Genomic DNA, 21,275 nt, shown 5'->3' with positions numbered 1-21,275 from the left:
TTTTGTGAGGAGATCAGCCCTGAGCTAACATCTGCCAATCCTCCTCTTTTTTTTTTCTTTTTTTGCGGAGGAAGATTGGCCCTGGGCTAACATCTGTGCCCATCTTCCTTCACTTTCTATGGCACGCCGCCACCGCATGGCTTGCCAAGCGGTGCATCGGTACGCGCCCAGGATCCGAACCAGCGAACCGCGGGCCACCGCAGAGGAGCATGCACACTTAACCGCTTGCGCCACCGGGCTGGCCCCAGGTGTTGTCTTTTTAATTTTAGCCATTCCAGCGGGTGTGTATTGGTTCTCATTGTGGTTTTAATTTGCATTTCTTTGATCACTAAAGATGTTGAGAACTTTTTCATATGATTATTGATTATTTGTTCATCTTCCTTTGTAAAGTGTCAAGTCTTTTGCCCATGTAGTTATACAAATTAAAAACAAGATCAATCTGAATTCATGAGTCTTTGGGTGAGGCATTTTATTTTATTTTATTTTTTATTTCGGTAACATTGGTTTATAACATTATGTAAATTTCAGGATGTACATCATTATGCTTCTATTTCTGCATACATTACATCATGTTCACCACCCAAAGACTAAGTACAGTCCATCACCACACACATGTGCCTAGTCATCCCTTTGGCCCTCCTCCCTCCCCCCTCCCCTCTTCCCCTCTGGTAACCACCAATCCAATCTCTGTCTCTATGTGTTTGTTTTTTGTTGTTTTTATCTTCTACTTGTGAGTGAGATCATACAGTATTTGACTTTCTTCCTCAGACTTATTTCACTTAACATAATACCCTCAAGGTCCATCCATGTTGTCACAAATAGCTGGATTTCATCGTTTCCTATGGCTGAGTAGTATTCCATTGGGTAAGGCATTTTAGATTCCAATTTGCTAAACAAATGACTCTGACCTGTTGTTACTCTCCTTGCCTTGAAACCCACAGCTGTTCTTTTGTGCCTTTCCAATATTTTCAATGTTGAACTTCTCCCTTTTTTCCCAAAATGATTCAGAGACAGAAGACCGAAATCCTTTTTATCTAAACCCAACCACTTAAATTATCTCTGATTTTCTCCTTCCTAGGACTGTATTCTTGTATCTATTCTTTATCACCATTCATTCAGTGTATTCAGACTTTGAGGATCCTTAAAGGTCTATAAGCGCCATATATGAGAATGAAATTTCATCAGAGGGAAGTCCATTGAGAATTTGTTTACTTTTTGTGGTATTTTAGCTATAGCAGTCAACTTGAGCCAAAAGGCATTCTACCAAAGTAGGGTACTAATCTGTATGTAGTGAGCATTCCAATGTAACAAAAATGTATTCCTTTTTTACAGAAGCCTCTAATAATTCAGATTCTTGCCATGAAGTACAAGAGGATTCTTCAAAGGAAAATGTATCATCAGATGTTGCCTGCGCTGATCACAACCCGGCACCTACTGATGATGGCAAATCACATGAACTATCTAATCTTCGGCTAGAGAATCAACTGCTGAGGAATGAGGTTCAGTCTTTAAATCAAGAAATGGCCTCGTTACTTCAAAGATCCAAGGAAACTCAAGAAGGTAGAGCCTTGTTTACATTGTCCAGGATTAGGAATTTAACATTTCAAAAATAAACTAAAACTTGATTACATCTAAACTATTGAAATATTTTAAATGAGACTTGTAAAATAGTGTTTTCATAGAAATATAGGGCCCACATTTGGAAATGGGACCAATCGTCCTCCTACCAACCCAAAACACGGAACATTGGCTTGTTTGGTCATTCTTTAGGAACCGTGAAATTTAAGAACTGAGCAGGACAGAACATTGGTAATCATCTGGTTTATTTAGTTGATTGATTCTGAACCTTCAAGAGGAACTGTCCATGAACCAAAGATGGGGTTAAGTGAAGCGGTGGCCACTAGTAGGCAGGGTCACAATATTGCGCTGCTCTCGGGGACATAAAATGAACATGGAATTCAGTTTGAATAGTACCCTCTGGAATTGTGCAGGGAAGTGACCCTAGAGTAGAAAACCCACAGATTGCTCAGAAATGGGTAATTAAAAAGTAAATAATCCCATAACCCAGGTAGCGATGGGGCACTATGTTAGCGTTATCGTAAGTGTGGCTGAGGAGAAAACAAAAGAGAGAGGAAATCTCTGCCTTGGTTCCCGGGGGTGATTAGAAAGGAGTGTGGGGACAGTGGGAAAAGTTTTGTCAAGACATGGATGGAGGCCCAGAACAGTACAATAGGAAGGTAGTCTAAGATTTGTTAGACTGACTTTAGAAAAAGCTTCATTCTACCCACACTAATGTAGATGTAGAGCTTTCCTGAGACCCTGTAGGGTTTGCTTCAATAATAAGAAAAGAATTTTTTTGCTGACAAACTACAATTACAGATGATACATGAAGGTGTGGAAATCTGCACCGCTTTGCTCTTTTTGCACCAATTTCCTAGGTTAGAAGAATAACATCTTTTTGCCACCATAATTGAAAGAAACAGATTCTTCTCTGTGTTTATCTTCAGGTTTTGTTTTTGTTTGTTTTGGTCTGACTGGGGTGTACATTATCTACCCTTGATTTGGATTTGCGTTCTTTCCTGTCTCTAGCAGAACTCCACAAATCCACTGACGGTTTTAGTGTTGTGAACTCTCAGCTATCTACTGGTTTTGGCTCCCAAATGCTTTATGATATATCTCCAGGAAAAAGCCATTTGTAGAAGAACAGCTAGTGTCATGCCCCCTTTCCAACCTATTAACTCTAATATAGATGGGAATGTCGGCCCTGAAAATGTTTTGGAGCAAAAAATTTGAAGATACTTGTAAGCTCCTGATTTTGGCAATAAGTGAAATACTAAAGGGACTCAAAGGAAAATCTGTGTCTGCTCAGAGAAAGATGCGTTTGCTTGAACAAAGAAATTTCGTTTTTTTCTTAGAATTAAACAGAGCAAGAGCAAGAGTTGAAAAGTGGAATGTTGACCATTCAAAGAGTGATCGAATAACTCGAGAGCTTCGAGCCCAAGTAGATGACCTGACTGAAGCGGTGGCTGCGAAGGATTCCCAGCTGGCTGTGCTGAAAGTGAGACTCCAGGAAGCCGACCAGCTACTGAGTACTCGCACAGAAGCGTTAGAGGCCTTGCAGAGTGAAAAGTCACGGTAGCCAATTCTATTAATAATGAAAAAATGAGCTAGAGTGATTCTTTCCAGTACAAGTAGTGATAAACATTGTAGTGTGTCCTACCTTATCAAAATTTAGCTTTTGGAAATTTATAAGAGGGAAAATTTATCTTTTGGTGATCTTGGAAATGTATGTGATTAAAAATGGATTTATTATTTGAATCTTGAGAGGCATTGTTAGCAAATTCTGAATTTAAAAATATTTGAAGAGCATAGTGTCATTAATCTTTCAACATATAATGATACGTGCTGTGCGCTTATATATGGATGCCTAAAAATATAGATTACATTCCATTAAAAGGGAAAAAGATTTTCTTTAAGAATGTTTTAGTTAAACCATCTTTTTTGTGCCAACAAGCTGATGCTCTAAAAATTATTCTACCTTATCATTTGTACACCGTGGAAATGAGTTACTTCAAGTGATGTGTTTTCTTTTAGAATAATGCAGGATCACAGCGAAGGTAGTAGCCTGCAGAATCAAGCTCTGCAGACTCTTCAGGAGAGACTGCATGAAGCGGATGCCGCTCTGAAGAGAGAGCAGGAGAGCTATAAACAAATGCAGGTTAGAATGGGAGACCACAGAGTCCTGTTGTTACTGGGACGAGGAGGAGTGGCTTTATGCTGTTTTATAACACATTTACTCTTTAATAAGATTCTGTTTCTGTGACAAAAGCCAAGTATTTGAAAATTTAGCTTGATCCTTGCTAAATTTATTTAATTTTATGTATTGAAATATGATTCAAATAGTTAATATGCATTAGAGATAGAAATCTTTTCATTTAATTTAGTTGTACAACCAGTGTTACCATTATTTGATTAAAAGCTGATTTGGGGGCCGGCCCCGTGGCTTAGCGGTTAAGTACGTGCGCTCTGATGCTGGCGGCGTGGGTTCGGATCCCAGGTGCGCACCGACACACGGCTTGTCCCACCATGCTGGGGCCACGTCCCATGTACAGCAACTAGAAGGATGTGCAACTATGACATACAACTATATACTGGGGCTTTGGGGGGAAAAAATAAATAATTTTATGAAAAATTATAAAAAAAATAATAATAAAAATAAAAAAAGGTGATTTGGGGCATCTTGTTTATTTTTTTTTATTTAAGCTTTTTCTGATTCTAGTTTAATGAGATTTATTTATTTCATAAGAAAATTGTACGTAATATTTAGAGTTTTACTCTTAAGTGAACTTTTTCATCTAGTTCAGTGATTCACAACCCTGTCTACACATTAGAATCACCTCTGTAGCTTTTATTTATTTATTTTTTTTAAAGATTTATTTATTTATTTTCCCCCCAAAGCCCCAGTAGATAGTTGTATGTCATAGCTGCACATCCTTCTCCTTGCTGTATGTGGGACGCGGCCTCAGCATGGCCGGAGAAGCGGTGTGTCGGTGTGTGCCCAGGATCCGAACCCCGGGCCACCAGCAGCGGAGCACGCGCACTTAACCGCTAAGCCACGGGGCCGGCCCCTCTGTAGCTTTTAATACTTTCTGGTGCCAGGTCTCCACCCCCAGAAAGTCTGATCCCATTGTATGAGGTAGGGCATAGACGTTGGTGTTGTGGTTTTACGAGATTCGCAGATGTATCTAATGGGCAGTCGGGGTTGAGAACCTCTGGTCCAGGCTATCTTTCAAACAGGTGAAAATATTTCAGCCCTGAAAGTAAATATCAGCTAATGTTGGTTTTTAAAATATTTTATTAATATATTTTATTTAAGACAGTATATCTAAAGTACAGTCATCTCAACATGTAGTTAATATTAAAAATTATTAATAAGGGGCCGGCCTGGTGGCTCAAGGGGTTAAGTGCGCGCGCTCCGCTGTGGCGGCCAGCCTGGGGTTCGCCGATTCAGATCCCGGCACACACTGATGCACTGCTTGGCAAGCCATGCTGTGGCAGAGTCCCATATAAAGTGGAGGAAGATGGGCACGGATGTTAGCCCAGGGCCAGTCCTCCTCAGCAAATAAAGAGGAGGATTGGGCCGGCCCCATGGCTTAGCGGTTAAGTGCACGCGCTCCGCTGCTGGCAGCCCGGGTTTGGATCCCAGGCGCGCACCGACGCACCGCTTCTCCGGCCATGCTGAGGCCGCGTCCCACGTACAGCAACTAGAAGGATGTGCAGCTATGACATACAACTATCTACTGGGGCTTTGGGGGGAAAAAATAAATAAATAAAATCATTAAAAAAAAAAAAAAAGAGGAGGATTGGCAGATGTTAGCACAAGGCTGATCTCACCAAAAAAAAAAATTATTAGTAAGATATTTTACATTCTTTTTTGCATACAGATTCTTTAAAATATGGTATATTTTACACTTCAGTCATTAAATTTTCTTCTGAGATATGTGATCTGTATTTAGAGTTCATAAGATTTACAGGTGAAAAAATAAATTCGCATAACCAAGTTGTTCTAAACATACTCAGAAGGTTTCCAGTAACAGACAATTCTTCAAAAAGTTAAACGTAGGGTTACCATATGACCCAACAATTCTACTGCTCAGCACATACTCAAGAGAAATGAAAATATATGTCCACACAAAGACTTGTACATGAATGTTCATAGCAGAATTATTCATAGGAGTCCCAAACTGGAAACAATACACGTCTATCAATTTCTTTTTTAATTTTGTTTATTTATTTTTTCCCCCAAAGCCCCAGTAGATAGTTGTATGTCGTAGCTGCACATCCTTCTAATTGCTGTATGTGGGACGCGGCCTCAGCATGGCTGGAGGAGCTGTGCGTTGGTGTGTGCCCGGGATCCAAACCCGGGCCGCCAGTAGTGGAGCGCAAGCACTTAACCGCTAAGCCACGGGGCTGGCCCTGTCTATCAGTTTCTGAATGGATGAACAAAATGTGGTATATCCATACAAGGAGATGTTATTCAGCCATAAAAAGAAGTGAAGTGAGCCAGCCCTGATGGCCTAGTGGTTAAAGCTCAGCACATTCTGCTTCAGCGGCCCAGGTTCGGTTCCCGAGTGCAGAGCCACACTACTTGTCTGTCAGTAGCCATGCTGTGGCAGCAGCTCACATAGAAGAACTAGAGCAACTTACAGCTAAGATATACAACTATGTAGTGGGGCTTTGTGGAAGAAAAGAAAAAAAGGAAGATTGGCAACAGATGTTAGCTCAGGGAGAATCTTTCCCAGCAAAAAAAATAAAAATAAGAAAATTTTTAAAAAAAGGAGTGAAGTATTGATTGATGCTACAACATGGATGAACCTTTAAAACATTGTGCTAAGTGAAAGAAGGCAGATACAAAAGGCCACAAATTGTATGATTCCACTTATATGAAATGTCCAGAATAGACATATCTATAGAGAAAGAAAGTAGATTAATGGTTGCCAGGGGCTGGGAGGGAGGGAGGAATGGGTAGAGGATTTCTTTTTGGGGTGAAAATCTTCTGAAATCGATAGTGGTAATGGTTGCACAACTCTGAATATGCTAAAAACCAGTGAATTGTACACCTTAAAAGGGTGAACTTGATGGTATATGAATTATATCTCCATAAATCTGTTGCTAATTGAATTGACTCTTAGTTTTTATGTTTAAATTTAAATTCATTAAAATGAATAAACTTAAAAATTCAGTTCTCAGGGCCGGCCCCATGGCGTAGCAGTTAGGTGCGTGCACTCCGCTGCTGGTGGCCCGGGTTCGGATCCTGGACACGCACCGATGCACCGCTTGTCAGGCCATGCTGTGGTGGCGTCCCATATAAAGTGGAGGAAGATGGGCACAGATGTTAGCTCAGGGCCAGTCTTCCTCAGCAAAAAAAGAGGAGGATAGGCGTGGATGTTAGTTCAGGGCTGCTCTTCCTCACACAAAAAAAAATTCAGTTCTCAGTTGCATTAGACACATTTCACGTGCTCAGGAGGCATCAGCAGTGGTCCTCTTGCTCCTTTTCTTCAAAACAGGAGTTAACACTGGCCAGAGGTTTGTGGGCTTTAGTTATTGGTGTGTAACTCGACATGCTTTCTCACGTCTGCCTCACCTTCTGAGTTTTTTGATGATGGGAGCTTTTGAGAATGAAGATAAAATATAAATAATTCTCAGAACTATATAGGCTAGTAAGTGACAGGCCATGTGTTTTTTAGAATGTGCTTTAAAAATTTCTTAAGCTAAAAAATTACATTGAATAGTTTATTAGAAAATTTGAAATAAAGGGAAAATGTTAGCCATGCTATTAGCAAAGGTGTAGCTATTTACTTCTGTCTTCCATTTGTTTCCTCACAGACTTTCTAGTTTTCTGTAGGCCTATCATCCCTTGATAAGCTAGTATCAGACCAGAGCTAGTATCCAAGTGACCAGATTCAAGTGGAAAATTTCTTAAAAAACAGATTTTCAAGCCCTTCAAGACAGATTTTCAGTCTTGGAAATTCCAATTCAGTAAGCCTGGGGAAGGCCTTGGGTGGCTGTATTTTTAACAAACTCCCTAACTGATTTTGATGCATTGCCATGTTTGGGAACCACAACCTTAGATTCCCTTTTCTTCAGTTCCTAACAAATTAAGAAGTTTTATACCTCCCTGTTATGTTGTTGTGCTGAGCTAGTAAATTCCATAAGATGTCTGAATGGATGGTTGTAAAACATATCTCAAAGCAAAATGATATAAGTATGATACAAAAATTTGTCACAGAGTGAGTTTGCTGCACGCCTTAATAAAATGGAAGTGGAACGTCAGAGTTTGGCAGAAGCAGTTACTCTGGCAGAAAGAAAATACTCAGATGAGAAGAAGAGAGTTGATGAGATGCAGCAGCAAGTCAAGATGTATAAGTCCAACTTGGAGTCCTCTAAGCAGGAATTAATTGACTACAAGCAGAAGGCTACTCGAATACTCCAGGTAAGCATGAAATGGACAGGTTTGAATGTTAAGATATGCCACTTAACAGAGAGACACTTTGAGACTCTGTATAGACCTGTGAGATGGTTTGTTCGTGTTTGGCTGGCTCACTTCAGATGCCTTACTCTACTCAGAAACACTGTAAAAAAGGTGCAGTGTCTTTTGTTTCTACCACTGTTTTTTCTTTTATTTAAGGTTCATTCTACCACTACCTAGTTCAGGTCTTCAATCTATCACCTTAATCAGTGTGATAATATTGTTTGCTGTTAAACAGTCGTTTTATTCTTCTTTTTGATCCTCTGTTGAATTTTTCAGAACAACTGGTCTAGGTCTCCTTCAGCTCTCAGAATCACCTCACCTAGCTTTTCCCCCGCTCCCCTAGATCCAAGATGACCTTACCTTCTGCTTTACTAAAAACAACTGCAGTGGGGGCCGGCCTGGTGGCGTAGTGGTTAAGTTCGTGCGCTGTGCTTTGGCAGCCCGGGGTTCACAGGTTCGGATTCTGGGTGCAGACCTACACACCACTCATCAAGCCATGCTGTGGCGGTGTCCCACATATAAAGTGGAGGAAGACTGGCACAGATGTTAGCTCAGGGGCAATCTTCCTCAAGCAAAAAGAGGAAGATTGGGAACAGATGTTAGCTCAGGGCAGTCTTCCTCACCAAAAAAAAAAAAAAAAGACTGCAGTCATCTGATGTACTTTTAAACTTCTCTTTCCTTTGCCTTTCATATCAGAGGGAAAATGTCTCCTTTCATTTTTTTTTTCCTAGGATGATTTTTCTACCTGTGCCTTGATTCTATATCTTCCCACCTCATTTAAGCCCTTTCTCCATAAGTCTATCCTCTCCCTCTGTATCTTTCTGCTGCCGCCTTCTGGCTCAGCTTACTCAAGAGCACATGGTTACATAGTGGATAAGAATGAAGACTAGATCTTGGAACTCTTGCGTAAGGAAAAAAACAGTCCTTTTGGCTTTTTTGACCACTTTAATCCATTTCCCTGTCCTCCTTTCTTTCGATAGACTGCTGTGCGTTTTAGAGCTGTTAACTTTAACTCCTTCCTGTAATTTCTGTCTCCACTACATTTCTGAAATTGTCTTCTCAAAAGTCTTTAATGACCTAAATATATTTTTTCTGTGCTTTTGTTAGTTTCCATCTGCTTTGATTTTGGTAGAGCACTTGACACTGTTAACCCTCCTACTTCCTTGAAACTCTTGCCTTGTAATGCCACCTGCACTGCCTTAGCTCTCCTTGTCCTCTTTTGCTGCTGTTTCTGTCTTGGTTGGGCCCTCTTCCCGGTCTCCAAAGAGGAAGAATCCTCTCAAATTCTGTCCTAAACAGAACTTTTTGTTATTCTTTGTTTCTTTGCATTGTCGTATACTCACTCTGCTTCTGTCACCTGGATGTGGCTTCAGCATGTCTTCAGCTCTCACCTCCTGACCTGTTTCTAAATGTCTGCGGTGCTTCTCTACAGGGGACGTCCCAATCCCCAACCCAGCTTCTCCCTCGTTCTCCTATTTTGATAAATATTATTGCCATCTTGCCAGGCAGTAGAGCTTGAAACTGCAGTGTCATGTTGACTCCACCTTTTCCTTTAGCCCCTACCTCCTGTTGGTTATGAACAACTTTTTGATGCCCTTCATGAAATATCATGTCCATCTCCTCCAAATTATTCTTTCTAAATATTTTTGTTGTATCCCTCTAATTTGTTAAATCATTTAAAAGTTACTTATTGAGTACCTAGCTATTCGCTAGGCACTATGATAGGTGCTGAGGATACAAAGCTCAAAAGATGTGTCCTCTTTCTTTTTTTTTTTTTTCGTGAGGAAGATCAGCCCTGAGCTAACATCCATGCTAATCCTCTTTTTGCTGAGGAAGACCAGCTCTGAGCTAACATCTATTGCCAATCCTCCTCATTTTTTTCCCCCAAAGCCCCAGTAGATAGTTGTATGTCATAGATGCACATCCTTCTAGTTGCTGTATGTGGGACGCAGCCTCAGCATGGTTGGAGAGGCGGTGCGTCAGTGCGCACCCGGGATCCAAACCCGGGCCACCGGTAGCGGAGTGTGCGCACTTAACTGCTAAACTACGGGGCCAGCCCTGTGTCCTCTTTCTTAAAGGAGTTTTCAGTTCAGTGGAAAGACAGTGAGGTCATTGATGTGATGAAATTATTGATGCAGTAAGCCCTTAAAATCTGTCCAGGGATGTCAGGGATCACTGGAGATGCTGTATAAAAAGGAAGTTGACAGGTGAGTAGGAACACGTGTAGGGAAGAGATTTCAGATAGGACAGCCTGTGCCAGAGCAAAGGGGGCCTGAGGGAACAGATGTATTTAGTGGACTGCAGCTAGTTCCCTATTGCTGGAGCTTAAAGTATTAGAGATTAAGAGATGGGAGATAAAACTCAAAGGCAGAAGGCAGATCTTGGGGGGCCTTGCATACCATGCAAAGAAGTTTTGAGTTTATCTTATAGGTGATGGTAGGGGGTAGGAGGGTGAATTTGAGTAGCATGATCAGATTTGAGTATAAGAGCTATGACAGTAATGAGGTTAGGGGAGAGCTGGATCTCCATTTCGTTTACTGTTGTAGCAGGCAGCACAGTGCCTGGCCCTTAGTAGGTACTCAGTAAGTTGTTGAATACATTGAAGGGATAAGGGATGGGATGGTGAGATGTAGATGGTGAAGAGGTGAGTATCAAAAATAATGGTAAGAAATAATGAGGATCTGATCTAAGTTCGTGGCAGTGGGGATGGCAGACGGGCCACCTAAGAGAAATGTAGGAGGTAGAATATCTGAGACTTGGAGATTTAATTGGAGGAAGGGGAAGTGGCAGATGGAATCTAGGATGACTCCAAGTTTCTGGTTTGAGTGTATGAGTGATGTTCCCCTGTACTACAAAAGGGAAGACAGGAAGGACAACAGGCGAGGGTTGATGGAGACTGTGACGAGTTATGGCGCGTTCGCAAAGTTGATGAGACCTTAAGGTGAAAGCTTCAGGAACGCCATCAGAAATACCGGCCTGAGGAGTCTGGGCTTCAGCCACGTGGAGATACAAAGTCATGTTTACTATAGGAAATTTGAAAAATACAAAGTTTGAAGAAGGCATCCGTAATTCTACCACACAGGAAAAACTATTTTTGATGGAGGAGAGTGACTGTCACATATTTATATTTAAGGTGAAAGAGCTGATGGTCCTTATTATTACTGGCCTAGAATTATAGCACTTTTTAAACTAATTTTTCCACATCAAATCTCTTCTCCCAACTCATTCTTTATAGCAAGGGTCGGCAAAGTTTTTCTGTAAAGGGCCAAATAGTACATATTATAGGCTTTGTGGGCTATACGTGGTCTCCATCACATAGTCTTTGTTTTTATTTCTTACGATCCTTTAAAAATGTAAAAACCATTCTTAGCTTTCAGGCTGTATAGAAAGCTCAGATCTGGCCCATCAGCTGTAGTTTGTGGACACCAGCTTTATACCACTGCCAGATTAACCCTCCTAAAATGCATCTCTGGTCATATCGCTTCCTGTCTACTTTTTGATCATTTGTTTTAGCCTACCAAATAAAATTAAAACATGTTAGCCTCGCAGCTGAAGCTCCCACAGATTGGTCCTCACATCCTATCTGAGCACATCTCAAAATACTTTCTTATAGGCCCTCATGCTTTTGCATTTTTTATGTTTTGTCTTTTGTTTTCTCTATACCTGTTAAAATCTTAGCCATTTTTCAAGACTGCTATCTTTCAAGTAAAACCATTTCTTTCCCAGAAGTGGTTTCTCCTGCTTGGAACTCTGCAAGTCCATATCCCTCTCTCAACTTGTGTTTGTTACCTTCTACTGGATACTTGTAACTTCCCCTTTTTGTTTATAAGGCAGAGGGTATTATCCGGAGTGAGGGACATTCTCTTATTACACAGGACATTTAGCACACTGCCAAACCCATTGTCTCTGCTCCATAAATATTTGTTAAGTAGAATGTGATAGGGAAAAAAAAGCATGAGAAAGGATGAGAAGAAAATATGAGAAAAATCCTGTTAATAACAAGTTTTCAACAATAACGTGGTCCTAGGGACCTTATTATTATTTTTTTTTTTTTAGCATTCCAAAACATTTTATTTATTTATTTATTTTTCATGTTTTGGCATACCTTTTATTTATTTTTTAATTTTTTGTTTATTGCAGTAACATTGGTTTATAACCTTGTATAAATTTCAGGTGTACATCATTATACTTCTATTTCTGCATAGATTACATCATGTTCACCACCCAAATACTAATTACAACCCATCACCACACACATGTGCCGAATTATCCCTTTTGCCCTCCTCCCTCCCCCTCCCCCTCTGGTAACCACCAATGCAATCTCTGTCTCCATGTGTTTGTTTGTTGTTGTTATTATCTACTACTTAATGAAGGAGATCATACGGTATTTGACCTTCTCCCTCTGACTTATTTCACTTTGCATAATACCCTCAGTGTCCATCCATGTTGTCACAAATGGCTGGATTTCATCGTTTCTTATGGCTGAGTAGTATTCCATTGTATATATATACCACATCTTTATCCATTCGTCCCTTGATGGGCACTTAGGTTGCTTCCAAGTCTTGGCTATTGTGAATAACGCTGCAATGAACACAGGAGTGCATGTAGCTTTATGCATTGGTGTTTTCAAGTTCTTTGGATAAATACCCAGCAGTGGAATAGCTGGATCATATGGTAGTTCTAGCCTTAATTTTTTGAGGAATCTTCCTAGGGACATTATTATCCAAGGACACTGTACAGCAAGGCTGTGTTGCATTTTTATCCCAATGGATTTAACAATCTGTGGATTTTCTTTGATGGAAAATATAATTGGAATATTTCCGTAGTGTTTTAGTTGGTGTATGGTAGATGATACTCAGTATAAAAGCTAATCTCTGCTTTGCTTAAAGAATATTTCTTTTTTTTATAATAGTCTAAAGAAAAATTGATAAACAGCTTAAAGGAAGGATCTGGTTTTGAAGGCCTCGATAGCAATACTGCTAATAGCATGGAGCTAGAAGAACTTCGGCATGAAAAGGAGATGCAACGGGAGGAAATCCAGAAGCTGATGGGTCAGATACATCAGCTGAGATCTGAATTACAGGTAAGGTTCATTATGGTTCAGCTTTAGAGACAACCATTTTCACCCAGCTATTATTAGCAGTTTAAGAGGTGATGGAGTCTGTATTTTGGGGTAAATGTATTAGTGAAATAACATGTGAAACTTCTGCTGGAATATTAGTCACCTTATAAAAGTAATTCTAAAGCAATAGATTTCTTGTCTGTTGATTGACTGTCAAGTTATGGGAATAACAAACATAGGTAACCAGATTCATTCATTCAACAAATACTTACCAAGTGCTGCCCTGTGCCAGGCATCTTCTAGGCTTGGAGTTACAACAGGGAACCAGACAGAATCTTCATATTTATGAATCTTACATTCTAGTGGTTAAAAATAAATTAGATTTAGGCTTGTCTGTAAAACTGGGCTGTTTTCTGGTGTTAGAATGGGCTCAGGAATGGTCTTTTAATTATGGTTTCATGCATAATCTTATAATTTATAGTTTATGTATAATTACTATATTTAATCTACTAGTAAATTGGGCTATTAAATTAGATGAAACATAGGGTCTTTAACATAAGTATCATCAGAGGGTCTCTGAGGATGAGAAGATAAAATGCAGGGTAACAAGCCATCTTTTAAAAAAAGAAATTTTGCGAAGAATATCCATTCATGCAATAACTCAGCAAATTATTGATTTGTGAGATGTATGTGAACTACAAAGGAAAGTGTGGAAGTTGTGAGGATAGGATATCTTGTCTAGAGCACAGGCTTGAATATCAAACAGATCTGGATTTAGATCCCGTGTGTGGCATGTAATAGATGAGTTACCTTGCACAAAGCACTCCATCTCACTGAGCCTTAGTTTTCTCATCTGAAGAATGCAGATAAACAAAGGTTCTCTTGAGGATAGAGGATAGGTGTAAAGGGCCTAGCATTGTTCTTGACATGCAGTAGGCCCTCAGTAGTAGCTGCTGTTATTTCTGGATTCTTTTCTTATTGGCCAAATAGAAGGAGGGCTAACGTCTTTTGTCCTCATAGTCTTTAAAGTAGGATTCTTTTTCTGTAAATAATTTTTAATTCCAAAGAATTTAGTCCAGTAAACTTAGAAATTGAGTAGATGCTAATCTTATTCATACCTTGTTTCATTCATACATGTCTTTTGGGTGAGATTATGAAAAATATGATTTATTTTATTTAATATCTCATCCTCACCGCAACGTCATTGATGACATTGACCTATTTTCTTACCCTTTCTCAAGAAGTTTATGAAATCTATAATAAATATTATAGTATTAGGTCTAGTAAAATGGGAGAATTGTTAATAATTATAATAGCTATCATTTATTGAGCACTTACGTGCCAGGCACTGCACTGAGCTCTCAACATATAACCTTTTGTTTATTCCTTACCGTAACTGTGTAAGAGAGGTGATAGTCTCATTTTACAGTTTGAAGAAATGTAGCCATGGAAAAGGGAAGTAACTTCCCATGACTAGTAAAGTGGCAGAGCCAGGATTAGAACCCTCATCTGTCTGATTCCAGAATGTGTGTTGTTAACCACCGTGTGTACTGCCTGCCTCTCAAAAATTCGTTTGATTTAATCAAATTGATGACAAAGATTAATCTACCATTTACTAACCCTGAAAACTCAATGGTAGGGGGAAATAATTGAACTTATTGCTGTTTTCCTTTAAATCCACAGAGTTACGTGACTATAGACTATTATACTGTGATTATCTGGGAGTATCGTTAATCTATGAGTTCTTTAGAACAATATGTGAAGTTTGTGGGGATGAATATAAAACAGAATGTACCAAAAGATAAAAGGCAAAATTAGGATGCTGATTTTAATCTCATATAGTACTATATGAATGGATTTATGCTTAACCTGTATGGGGAAAATAGAACTATGTTCCTTGCCACTACTAGATTTCACAGGAAATCAGAAGGTGGTTGTTGAGTTTGAAGAAGTGATAATAGTGCCATCAAGTGAAGAAGTTAGAGTGAGAAATATGGGAAGATGTAAAAACAGATAATAGTAATAATAAAAATAATAGTAAAAATAAAAATAAAAAAATAATATGCTAACCTCAGGTGAGAAAAGTTATATTCTTACTATGTATTGATTGCTTATGCACACACACAAAAACTAATTAGAACCTGCAATTTCAGGGGACTAATGCAGTGAAGCCCCTTTTGAAGTTACATTTCTGTTCTTTTAGAAGTTGTTAGCTTTTGAATAGAGATATAAGTCTCCCAATGAACCGCTGTCTCCTCATACTCATAGACCAAATGATGTATGTGCGGCAGCGGCTGTACTATCCTCTTTATTTCTCTCATCATTTGCCATATTGTGTGATGAAGTGTCAGTTTGTATGCTCCTTTTAGGCTGAGACCATGTCTCTCTCATCTTTATCCCTCCAGTGCCTGCTGAGCCCAGTTCATGGTGCATGATGACGACTTAGTAAATGTTGAACTGAATTGCTTTCACATGTATGGTTCATCTTTTTAAGGATATGGAGGCTCAGCAGGTTAGTGAAGCGGAATCAGCCAGAGAACAGTTACGAGATCTGCAAGACCAAATAGCTGGGCAAAAAGCAGCGAAACAAGAACTAGAGGCGGAATTGGACCGACAGAAGCAGGTAAGGAGTTTAGGTTGATAATCACCAGGGAAGACTCTGTCCACTGCGGTCATATGAGGAGACTTCCCAGTAAAGCAGCTTACTGAAATTCGAACAGAGTGAGCTCAGGGTGTTAATGGTAGATGGTCCCTCCTACCTTATTACTACCCCATCCTCCTCATTGTTTATGTGTTTGTTTTTTAACAGATGACAAATAGAGGCACAAAGCAATTAGGAGATTTGCTTAATATCACACAACTAATCAGAATAGAATAGAACCCAGGATCCTGTCTCAGAGTTCTTTCTGCTATGCTGTCTGTATTTTATTATATCCTCTTGTCAGAGTATGTATGTATAGAAAACTTAAAAACATCAGTCGATTTTCATATTTTATTACATTTGTGCTTTCTAGGAACAACAGTAAATACTCTTTCATAGAAATATGTATACAACATTAATGCCGTATTAGAGTACTCTTTCTGAGATAAAATGCTTATACAGACTATTCTTACAGGTTATGTTTAAAATTATATTTCATTGTTCAATCAGCAGTTGTCTGCTCCCCAAGCCAAATTATTCTACCTTAATATACTTATCTAGTAGTTTAAATATTAACACAGTTCAACTTGCTTACACCACATTTTCAGAATAAGATTCTATATCTAATATTAATAACATCTGTAATTTACTGAGTATTGACATTGTTATAGGCACTTAGTATACGTTACCTTATTTCATCCTCACAGTAAAGTCAGTATTCTCAGGCCGGCCCCGTGGCTTAGCGGTTAAGTGCGCGCGCTCCACTGCTGGCGGCCCGGGTTTGGACCCCGGGCGCGCACCGACGCACCACTTCTCCACCCATGCTGAGGCTGCGTCCCACGTACAGCAACTAGAAGGATGTGCAGCTATGACACACAACTATCTACTGGGGCTTTGGGGGGAAAAGAATAAATAAATAAATAAATAATTATAAAAATAAATAAATAAGTAAAGTCAGTAATCTCTTCATTTTACAGAAGAGAAAACTATTCTTATAATTCTCAGTGCATTGCTTCTAACATTTTCAGCGTTACATATTTATTTTCTTTAAAGATTTTTTTCATTTGGATTTATCATTTCTGAAACAGGTTCTTTTCTCAGCGTTTATTTTTATTATGAAAGTAGTACGTAAAGCTGTTTCCTGAGTATTAAGAGAAAAATTCACCAGGCAGCAGCCTGCAGGGTGCGTCATAGGCTGTTTAGATCATTTAGTGATAAGATTAGCTGTCCTTTCAGAACTTGCCTTTTAGTTTATTCAAGGAGCTGTTATGCGTTAAACGGCAAAAACTTGACGTTCCTGATGGTGAGTGAGATAAGGTTCATTTTACTGTGGCAGATGGTTTCACCGCGTTCACTTTCAGTGCCCTTTTTTAGAACGAGGGAGTTAAGTAGAGGAAAGTGGAGCTGAGTGGAGCTGTGGGCTGTTTGCTTAGTAGTCAGATGTGCTAGATGCGAAGTACTTAATCTTGGGATTAAATAGTCCTGCAGTGCTCTTTATTAATTTAAGTAATTGCAGCCTTGAATTTTGTGCTAGCCTAGAGCTGTAAAGAAATCAGGCAAACCTTGTGAATTGTGATTCTCCAACCCTAATTACCCTCCTGATTTTCTCTTTTCTGATTTACGTCAGTTTTTTCAGTCTGTAGAATGAGCAGGTTGAACTAAGTGCCTGAAGTAGTCTCCAGCAGTTCACTGCTCCATATCGTGTTTGCTTCTTCACACAGCTGCCTGTACGTCCTTTGTCAGCACAGTTAAGCATAATGCTTTTGAAGGTACTGAGTTAATTACTCCTTCTTCCCTGGCACGTGCTTTGCTCTTAAATTCCGACCTGACTCTGACTGACCATAGCCGTTATACAAACCCGCAGTTCACTAGCGCAGTTGTTAGTGAATCTGGAGGTATCTCTTTTTTTCTCTCTCACTTTTATGAATGATGGAGCAAAACAGGTGCAAGATATTGCCTGAGACAAGTAACCATATGAAAAGCTGCTCAGCATCGTGAATCGTTGGGGAAATGCGCATTGAAACCACAGAGAGAGCTACATACCCGCTAGGATAGCTGCGCTCACAGAGACTGGCAGTACAGCACGTGGGGAAGGACGTGGAAGGACTGGAACTCCTCTGTTGCTGTGGGAATGCAAAATAGTGCAGGGATTGTGACAATAATTCAGAAAACAATTGGGCAGGTTTTCTTCCCTTAAGTTAGACATATGTTTATATGGTCCAGCAGTTTTATTCCTACATATCTACCCAAGAAAGATGAAAAGATGTGGTCACATAGAGACTTGTGCCTGGATATTCATCACATGCAGATTGATACATCGTGCTGAAATATTAACTTTTCATCAGACCCATCCAAGTCTGTTCATTTAGTCGTTCAGTATATACGCAGCACATATTGATGGAGTGCCTGCTGTGTGTCAGGCACTCTTTTAGGTACTGGGGATGAAATATGGAGCACTGATTTAACTTTTGTTTATTCATGCCTCACTTTATAGGAATTCCATTACATAGAAGAAGATCTCTATCGAACAAAGAACACACTGCAAAGCAGAATTAAAGATCGAGAAGAAGAAATTCAGAAACTCAGGAATCAGGTATGAATCAGCATTCACAACTTGTGAAAAGATACCATTGTAAAGCTCCATTTTTTAAAGGATACAGTAAGACCTTCTTTTCCTATATTTTCACCTAAGTTCTGTTAGTGAGATAATTTATTTTCAACCTGATGTAGAATTTTCATATAATGCTGTTTGAGTCTGCATTTGCTATATTCAGTGGCTTGCTTCTTATAGAAGTATCTTGTAGCCAGTCACCTGAGGAGATGTGAATTACCCCCAAATTTTGTACCTTCTAACTTCAGTGCTGGTTGTGCTGATTGCCAGTTTCATAGTTGTGGTTTCTCTTTCTCAAGAAAAATCCAGTGATAAATCTTCCTATTAACAATTGATAGGTCTTTCATAAGGTCACCAAGACCCTTTTTTAACTCTGAAAATGTAAAACATAGAAAATAATGTGTGCCTAGCACCTAGATTTATTAGTCTTTATCATTAACTGACAGTCATGTGTTTGCTTACCTGTAATTGTACATCGTCCTTTCCTCCCTTATATTCAGATGATTGACTTAATAAATAGTTGACTCATTGATCATTTAAATAATTTACATAGAGATTGACTAATTCTTTATTTTTTAGTTAGCTAATGACTTAGTTTGAACATTAAAAGTCAAATAATTTTAGTTTTTTAAGTTCTTAGACTTCATAGTAGTCCATAATTTAAAATGTTTTAAAATGTTTCATTTTAATTTTTGTAAGAGTTGGGAAAAGCTAACTGGTTTGTATGTTCCCTTCTTCTTCCCTTGCCTACATTTGTGAAATATTTACAAGTGGTTACATGACTTGCTAGCAGAAAGTCAAAGAAAAGAAAGGAGCATAAACCACAAATTGGTTTAATCCTTAGAGAAAATTCCTATATTAAATATTTATTGAGTACCTACTATATATAAGATACTGTGCTGTTTCTGTTTTTTGGTTTTTTTTTAAAGTGATGGGCCTTTTATTTTTTTTTTCCCCCAAGGCCCCAGTAGATAGTTGTATGTCATAGTTGCACATCCTTCTAGTTGCTGTATGTGGGACGCGGCCTCAGCATGGCCAGAGAAGCGGTGCCGGTGCGTGCCCGGGGTCCGAACCCGGGCTGCCAGCAGCGGAGCGTGAGCACTTAACCGCTAAGCCACGGGGCTGGCCCCATGTGCTGTTTCTGTTAATCGAGAATTAACCATAGGAAGATATCTCTTAAAGATTTTTCATCTAAGTAGAACAGAGAAAAAACTTTGTCTCATAGAAGGAGTTTGACTTACACAGTTTAAAAAGAGATCAGCATCTTAGTACATTAAAAAAAAAAACCCACACAATCAGAGAGAGTTAAGATTTATACTAAGTGAACAATAAAAAATGCTGCATCTGCTTATCTTATTACCTTTGGGCCTCCTAAATACTATGTGCAGCAAGCACTGTTATCCTCACTTACAGATGAGGAAACAGATGCAGAGAGGTGTAGCAATTTGACCAGAGTCAGATAGCTGGGAAATTGCAGAGCAGAGAGGAAAACCTCGGGTTGTGGTCTTTGCACTGCACCATAACTGTTGAGTTATGGAAGGTTTTGAATATAGGTCGAGAAGTTTGGACTGTGTCCCTGGACCAGTGCTTTTAAATATTTTTGACCTTGATGCCACAGTAAGAAATTAAGCTTACAAAATAGAGGAAGATGGACACAGATGTTAGCCCATGGCCAATCTCCCTCAGCAAAAAAAGAGGAAGGTTGGCAATGGATGTTAGCTCGTGGCCAATCTCCCTCACCAAAAAAAAAAAAAGACAGTTTACATCGTGACTCAGTACTCACACGCACTTACACATTCAAAACCAAAACTGAAGTTTCACAAAATAATACTCTGAGATACTATGTGCTGTGTGCTCTGATACGTCTCATTCTATTCTATTTTTTTTAATGCTAATTGTGACCCACCAAATTGATTTCGTGACCCACTAGTACAGTTTGAAAATCACTTCTGTAGACAGTTAAAGAAGCGTTATAGAGTTTTGAAAAATCAATTAATGCCAGAGTTTACCTATGGGGATATAGTAACATGGTTTCTATGTTGTATAACTTTGGTTGTATGTTAATAGTTTAATGAACACTTTGCCTTTCAGCTTACCAATAAAACTTTAAGCAATAGCAGTCAGTCCGAGTTAGAGAATCGACTCCATCAGCTAACAGAGACTCTCATCCAGAAGCAGACCATGCTGGAGAGTCTCAGCACGGAAAAGAACTCGCTGGTCTTTCAGCTGGAGCGCCTCGAGCAGCAGATGAACTCGGCTGCTGGAAGTAGTAGTAATGGGTCTTCTATTAATATGTCTGGAGTTGACAGTGGCGAAGGTAACAAAAAAGCATTTCCTTGCCTTAATTTCCAACACTGCTAATTCAAACATGATTTTGAAAAGTTACAGAAAGACCATTTTTATTTGAAAGGAAGCTTCATCCAACGAAGTACCCACTTTTCCTCAGATGTGTGGCCTGGACCATGCACTGTTTGATATGATCGTTAGTAAACTGGACAGTGGACTGATTAATATCCGGCACTAGTGTGAGACTTGGAGAAAGGAGGCCCAGGGACCGAAAATCATGTTGAAATATGTAGGACACTCAACAAGATGTTGCTGACAAGGCAAATAATTCAGTAGAGAGGGGCTTTCAGGGATCTTAAAGCAAGATTTGCTTTAATAATCTTCCAATCCATAATTATGAATAGAAAACTTAATACATAGTCACATATGTATATCCATAGTCTATAGTTTTTATAGATAAATGTATAGATTCCCAAAATACATAATCAAAAAAATGTTAAAGGGGTGGGCCCCGTGGCTTAGCGGTTAAGCGCGCGCGCTGTGCTGCTGGCGGCCTGGGTTCGGATCCCAGGCACGCACTGACACACCGCTTCTCTGGCCATGCCGTGGCTGCGTCCCACATACAGCAACTAGAAGGCTGCAC

The 21,275-nt window shown here is 39.4% G+C and overlaps 1 protein-coding gene across 1 annotated transcript in view; it reads left to right on the top strand.

Moving 5' to 3' along the window:
* Nucleotides 1-21,275, top strand: part of GOLGA5 (golgin A5) — a 36,480-nt gene that overhangs the window by 9,331 nt on the left and 5,874 nt on the right. Inside the window, exons 3-10 of the mRNA XM_004434216.3 lie at nucleotides 1,333-1,560; nucleotides 2,916-3,135; nucleotides 3,595-3,718; nucleotides 7,790-7,993; nucleotides 12,945-13,115; nucleotides 15,589-15,717; nucleotides 18,230-18,328; nucleotides 20,438-20,663. Coding sequence (XP_004434273.1) covers nucleotides 1,333-1,560; nucleotides 2,916-3,135; nucleotides 3,595-3,718; nucleotides 7,790-7,993; nucleotides 12,945-13,115; nucleotides 15,589-15,717; nucleotides 18,230-18,328; nucleotides 20,438-20,663 — 1,401 coding nt within the window. The remainder of the gene's footprint in view (nucleotides 1-1,332; nucleotides 1,561-2,915; nucleotides 3,136-3,594; nucleotides 3,719-7,789; nucleotides 7,994-12,944; nucleotides 13,116-15,588; nucleotides 15,718-18,229; nucleotides 18,329-20,437; nucleotides 20,664-21,275) is intronic.

Source organism: Ceratotherium simum, chromosome 24 (genome assembly GCF_057802395.1).
Source record: "Ceratotherium simum simum isolate JZ-2026a chromosome 24, ASM5780239v1, whole genome shotgun sequence".
NCBI classification, from domain to species: Eukaryota; Metazoa; Chordata; class Mammalia; order Perissodactyla; family Rhinocerotidae; genus Ceratotherium; species Ceratotherium simum.
This window is presented reverse-complemented; position numbering and strand designations above follow the sequence as displayed.